This window comes from Trachemys scripta, chromosome 22, assembly GCF_013100865.1.
Source record: "Trachemys scripta elegans isolate TJP31775 chromosome 22, CAS_Tse_1.0, whole genome shotgun sequence".
Classification (NCBI taxonomy): Eukaryota; Metazoa; Chordata; order Testudines; family Emydidae; genus Trachemys; species Trachemys scripta.
This window is the reverse complement of record NC_048319.1, coordinates 13,889,936-13,896,861: the sequence shown is the minus strand read 5'-3', so window position 1 is coordinate 13,896,861 and position 6,926 is coordinate 13,889,936. Positions and strand designations below refer to the sequence as shown.

Below are 6,926 nucleotides of genomic sequence, written 5' to 3'. Positions count from 1 at the left end.
TCGGGCCCAGCCCGGCACGGCCCCGACCCCCTTCGCTCGCCCTCGGGCCCAGCCCGGCCCCCCCGCACGGCCCCGGCTCCGCTCGCTCGCACCCGGGCCAGTTTGATGGGCTGCACGCGGCTCGTATCCATGGCGGCTGTTGCGGGTGCGGACAGGAGAGGGGGGGCCCGGCCCCCTCGCGCGTTTATATAACCCCAGCTATCGCGAGACCCAGCGTGCACCGCGCTCTGTCCCCTTCCCGGCGTGCGCCGCGCACCGCTTGCGTCTTCTCCGTTCCCGACACGCGCCGCTTCCCAGAGAGCACCGCGGCGGCGCCCTTCGCAGCGGCCAAGATGGCGTCCTCCACCCGCTTCATCCAGCGGCTCCGCAACTGGGCGGCGGGGGTAAGCGGGGGCTCGCGCGGGCCTGTCCGAATCCCGGGGGGGCTACTAGCCTGCGCTTCCCGCCCTGCGCCCGGGCACTTGTGACCCCTTCTCCCCTGGCCCCGGGCTGGCACCTCCCTGAGACCCTCTCGTCTTCTTTACAGCGGGACCTGCAAGCCAAGCTGCAGCTTCGCTACACGGAGATCTCCAAGAGGTAAATCCGGGGAGATGGGGACAGAGCTGGACTGCTCCTAGGCAAGTGTGTGCGAAACTCCGCACCAACTGCAGCTGAAACTCTCCAACCGCAAAGCGGAAAGGGTGAAGCCTAACTGGACCCAAACTGCTGTTGAATTCAGACGGGCAATTTACCGTAAAAAGAGAGAAAACAACTGTTCTCACTAATCTTTCACGTATAGGCACCTTAAATGTAACCGCAGAAGATAAAATAAACTTTAGACAAAATTATCATAATATTTATTAGTAACTTGTTGCTACCAATTTAAATACAAATCTCAGGAACTGTAAAAGTTAAAGGAGACCTTCAAAAGTAGAAAAATGGTTTAATGCTATTTTCCGAGTTCAGTACATAAAGACCTGAAAGTTTCTCCCTGCCCTCTGTTGCTTTCTGCTTATTTTATATTAGAAATGCAAGTTTTGTCTCTCTATTTGGGAGGCAGGGAGGGGGAGAAACTCTGAGAATCTAATAGCGTAATCCTATCCGATGCCACGCAAGGAAAAACTTGATCATGAAGGGGAGTGAGTTTTATTCAAACCGTTTACACCTGTGAGTTTTTTTTAAATAAATTATTATAGTTAATTAAAATGTTGGAGAAACATATTGAATTTTTAAGACTGTGCTCCAACCAATCAGGGACTAAAAGTGTTCAGAACTATGTTTGAGACCTCTGGAGTGCAAAACCAGACTGGATTGTCCTGGTATTTCTAAGGTAAATAATAAAGCTGGGGGAAAAAACCCACAAGGTTTTCAGACCTCTTTACACTTCCTAAAGAAGCAATACCTACTTTTTCTCTTTTGTCAGTCACACTTAAGAGTTCAATAGCAACATTAACTTTCTCTGTTGCATATAATTGCATAATAGTTACTTTTTAGCCTTGCAAAGAACTCAAAATCCTGTTTCACATAGCTGAATTAATATTGCTGTGGAAATACACCTCTACCCCGATATAATGTGGCCCAATATAACATGAATTTGGATATAACGTGGTAAAGCAGCGCTCTGGGGGGGCGAAGCTGTGCACTCCAGCGGATCAAAGCAAGTTCGATATAACGCAGTTTCACCTATAACACAGTAAGATTTTTTGGCTCCCGAGGACAGCGTTATATTGGGGTAGAGGTGTATTAACTTTTTGTTTCCCAACTTTTGTATGTAAAGTTACAGCCTTACCATTGCATTGCTTAAAAAAAAAAAAAAAAGAGGATGCAAACTCGCTGTTCTACAGCTCCTGGTGGGAAAAGTTATGTCTGTTGGCCACATAATGGCTGATTAGCATCTGATAAGGAAAGAAGCTCATACCACCACATTTTGGGTCATGGGGAGGATCAGCTCCTCACCTATGATAGCACTGCTTAGGTCCATTTAGTGTTAATAGGGATGTAGACCTGTGCCTGGTAGGAAATGGAGAGTAAGACCTCCAGTTCATTTCTCCCAAAGGCCAACCGCATGCAGGTGGAAACGTTCCTTCACTACCCTTGTTCTTGAACTTGGAGTGGCAGCCTGTAAGTGAAAGGCTGGATCGTGTTCCAAATATAGTAACTCCTCACTTAAGTCGCCCCAGTTAACATTGTTTCATTGCTGCTCAATTAGAGAACATATTTGTTTAAAGTTGCACAATGCTCTCGTATAACGTCGTTTGGCAGCTGCGTGCTTTGTCCACTGCTTGCAGAAAGAGCAGCCCATTGGAGCTAGCTGGTAGGAGCTTGGAACCAGGGTGGACCAGCAGCTCCCCTAAGTTCCCTGTGTGGCAGCTGCCCAGCAGGCTATCAGTTGCCTGGCAGTTCAGCTGTATCTCCTCCCACTGCCTGTGCTGCTCCTGCCCTCTGCCTCTCCTGGGAGCCTCCTGCTTGCAGGGGCGGGGGGAAGAGGGGTGCTAATGTCAGGGTGTCCCCCGCTCCTTTTCCCCATCTCCACAGAGTAGGGGGGGACACAACAGGGCTCAGGACAGAGGGAGCTTGCTGGCAGCAGCTGCTGTCTCAACTTGCTGGCCTACTTAAAAAGGCAATGTACTTAGATTGGGGTCAGTGTACTTAAAGGGGCAATGCGCGTCTCTCACATGGTGTGTGTCTGTCTCTGTCTCTCTGCCATGCTATGTCTCCTCCCTCCATTTGTGCTGCTTTGTAGAGTGTAAGGCTACATTAACAACATCCCGTGAGGGCTCAGCCGAGTGCTAGTTCATCATTTAGCAGTAAGTCATTCGGTGGGAAATATCCCACCCTCTTCCACGCTCTGACTCCACCACCTCAACTAAGCTTCACAATCATCATTGCTGTGTACAGTATTAAATTGTTTGTTACACACATATACACAGTATAAGTTTTAATGTATGTACATATAGTCTTTTGTTTGGTGAAAAAAATTTCCCTGGAACGTAATCCTTCCCCCCCCCCCCCCCCCCCCCATTCATTCTTATGGGGAAATTGGATTTGCTTAACATTGTTTCACTTAAAATAGCATTTTTCAGGAACAGAACTACAACATTAAGTGAAGAGTTACTGTACAAGATATCAGATTCTGCCTCTTCTCACTGTTTTTTAAAGGTCTGGTTCCTGATTTCTGTCTTCTCAGCAGCAGCTATCCTCCTGTTCGAGCAACTGGAATTAACTTGTTGTTTTCCACCTGTATGTTGGAACCCAGTAATGATGTTGTATTAAGAGATGTATTCTCATTTGAAGGAGGTGTCTCTGTTTTTAGTGTAAATGATTGTCCTTTAAAGACTACAGGCTTCTGCTGAGTGAGTGAGTTTTCTGGGTATCCTTTTTGTTGCTTGCTCTTTCCTCAGATTTGTTAACAGAGTCCAGATACCAGCTACTTGCTCTCTGCAGGTGCCCTACTCTCCTAGTTTGGTACCGGGCAATGATGTTTCCCTAACTTTTAATATACTGCAGGGGAATTAGAACATACATGTTTGGAATTCTGCCCTGTTTTCTGTTTCTGTACATGAGATTGGGCTGTTATTCTTTGCCCTGTGAGCCTTTGTTTACATTAACAGATGCTCTGAATTCATGGCCCCAGTTCTGTATTCGTAGCCATGACTGCGTCTAAGGCTTTATGTGCTCAGTCTGAAATCTTGGAAGGTGGCTCAAGATATGCTAGTGTGTCTTGTGCATAACACTACAGTGCCTATTTCTCATAATACTCCACTCAAGAGTAAGACTGAGAATATAGTTCTCGCTTAGCCTGGTGTGTGTGTGCTGATGCTTTCTTTGGATTGTTTGCTGTTTAGAACTCAACCACCTCCTAAACTTCCACTGGGTCCCAGTCACAAGTTTGCAAATAACTACTACTGTACTCGTGATGGACGCAGGGAGTCCTACCCTCCAATTATTGTTATGTCTCCGCAGAAATCCCTTGCATCATGCACTCAAGGTGCCAGGTAGGTCCTATTTATCCTATGATCTGCAGCCATACAACTTCTGGCTGTGATATTGTGATCTTGCAAGCTAAGCAGGGTCAAGTCTGGTCAGTATTTGGCTGGTGCACCACCATATAACACATCGCTGCTGCAATAAATGATGTTGACTGTTCAATATTGCTGCTAGTGAGTGAATGCTGAATTAGTGTGCAGTCTCTGTGTACCTTCTTTTGAGTAAAAGGGGATGTTAGGGTTGGGAATGGTTTCCCTAAAATGTTCTATGTTACTAATAAACCCTGTATTGCTGTTAAATATGAATTGATTATATAAACTAACAGTTTCTGAAGGCCAGTCTCTGTCTCTCCCTTAGCTCAGAATCTGCAGTAGCAACAACTGAGAAAAAGCCAGTGACACCAGGTCTTCCACTTGAGAAGTGGGAACTATCGAAAGATCAACCTTACCTGTGAGCTGGCCAAGTATGAAGAAAAGGCTGAACGAGAATGGACTTGATAGGATTAACTGAAAAGAAACAGCCTGGCTCGCGATCCAGTGATGCGGTTAATTTCAGTAACTCTGTGTAGAATTTATTCTGGAAAAGAGACCATTTTGCTGGGGCATGACTGATTAAACATATTTATCTAATGTATAGCTAATGTTCTTTTCAGAACTTTCTTTATTCAAATGAAGGTTTGGAGTAAACTTGTATTTTATGGAAATGAGGGATAGATAATCTTGAGGTGTGAACTCATCAGCTCTCACAAGATAAACAGATTCGATCCTAATCACTCCAGGGATGAATCCTCAGAACACAGGTCGTGTATAAATTAGAGCTGCTGATACTTTGTCTGAATCATTATTAAAACAGTGGCTCTATATGGTGCTAGAGGGTGCAGTTCTGCAAAAGGTACCATAGTCAGAATGAGACTTGGAGCTATATGCAGTGTTGTAGCCATGTTGGTCCCAGGATATTAGAGAGATCAGGTGGGTGAGGTAATATCTTTTATTGGACCAGCTTCTGTTGGTGAGAGAGAAAAGCTTTTGAGCTTACACAGAGCTCTTCTTTATGTCTGGGAAACTTACTCAGGGGTTGGCTACACTTACAGTGGTGCAGCTGCCCCTGTGCCACTGAAGTGCTTAGTGAAGACGCTACCTATGCTGACAGGAAAGCGTCTCATGTTGGCGCAGGTACTCCACCTCCCCAAGAGGTAGTAGCTATGTCAACAGGAGAAGCCCGACTGTCGACATAGCCCTGTCTAAACCAGGAGTTAGGTCAGTATACGTATATTGCTTAGGGGAGTGGAAAATCACCACCCTGAGCAAGGTAGTTATGCTAACATAATTTTGTAATGAAAACCAGGTGTCACAGCTAAAGTGTCACAGCTAAATACAAGATGGAACAGATTGTTTAATATAAGTAGTTATCACATTTCAGCAGACCATTCAAGGTGAAATAGCCAGTAAAAACAACTCCAGTCACAGGGAGGAAAGGAATGGGGTGTGGAGGTTAACTAGAAATGTTTGTGTCCAGTGACCTAATTGGTCAAACTTCACCAGTTTTAACTCGTTACTCGCTTCTCCTTTGAAGAATTGTTGGGTAGCATTATTGCTAGTGTACAGTCCGTTCATTCTATCGCAGAAATAGTTGCATTTTTATAGGCTGTTTCCTATAGACACTGTACTGCACTATGGTATCCTAAAGGATGAAGGATATTAATGTACATAAATTATCATACGTGACTACTATGCATTCTCCAAGCAATCCCAGCATCTTTTTCACTTTCCCCAGAGCTGTGAAAAGTGGTTGTTTCACTCACCAGTGCTGATTGCATCTCAAGAACATCAGAAAAACTAAGGATATGTCTTCATTACGCTTAACTTGGGTGATGGCAAGTTCCATCTGTTTTGTTGTCTACACTACAAAAAGTTAGTGTATTTGAACAGTTCTGAAAAACATCGTTCTATGACGAACTGAGGTGATGGCACCTGGCTTAGCCTAGCCACACTGCAAAGACATAATCAAGTCACTGGGTCCACAGTGGTGTTGCACTCACCTATGTGTTGGTAGGACCTCTGGAAGACCTATCCCATGAAGCTTTGTGCTGCAGTAAGCCAAGTTACTCAGATTCTTTACCAGTGAATTATGGGACAATGTCTGCCCTTTTGGGCAGAGGCAGGGAGGGATTGTGGGAAGGTATTGCAGAACTGTCAGCCCTTGAGTGGCTTAACCTACATTCTTCCTGAAAAGTGGGTGGGTTAGCAGCCTGAGTGAAACCCAGGCAAAAAACCCACGCTGCTAGCTTGGGTTGAAAGCACAACCAAACTCAAGTGAGAAGGTATTGTGTGGGGAAAGGAGGGAGTGTTAGTGGCAGCACCCAAGAGAACCTGATTGGGGGGGGGGGAACTCACCAACCTACACACTCCTGGTTGTCACATACCATCCCACACTGGAACCCAGATGGGGTATAATTAAACAATTACAACACATACTCAATGGGGATCACATCCTGAAAGAAATCTTTCTCAATCCCTTTGCCTTCTCTGAATCCTTTGAGTTTTTCAACTGGAGATGGGATTCTTAGTCATAAAATCCTGGAAAGTAGAGATCAAAATAGATTTCAGCTCATCATCTAATGAATTTGGCTTCTAGTGTCTTTAGGACATTATTCTGCACCTTAATACACCTTTCACACAGTCAGGAAGATTTTTTTTTTCCTGGTATTTATATCTAACTTGCCCTTTAGCTTTATCCTGTTATATAGATAGCATGAGAGTCATTCCTGTTTGAAGAACAGGAGTACTTGTGGCACCTTAGAGACTAACAAATTTATTAGAGCATAAGCTTTCGTGGACTACAGCCCACTTCTTCGGATGCATACAGAGTGGAATAAATATTGAGGAGATATATATACACACATACAGAGAGCATAAACAGGTGGGAGTTGTCTTACCAACTCTGAGAGGCCAATTAAGTAA

At 45.1% G+C, this 6,926-nt stretch overlaps 1 protein-coding gene across 1 annotated transcript; it reads left to right on the top strand.

Annotated features, from left to right (window-relative positions):
* Positions 1–222: 222 nt before the first annotated feature.
* NDUFA7 (NADH:ubiquinone oxidoreductase subunit A7) lies at positions 223–4,601 on the top strand. Its single transcript, XM_034755411.1, has 4 exons — positions 223–383; positions 527–576; positions 3,825–3,974; positions 4,324–4,601. Exons 1-4 carry the CDS (start codon positions 333–335, stop codon positions 4,418–4,420), a joined length of 348 nt encoding a protein of 115 aa, XP_034611302.1. The 5' UTR covers positions 223–332; the 3' UTR covers positions 4,421–4,601.
* Positions 4,602–6,926: the final 2,325 nt, after the last annotated feature.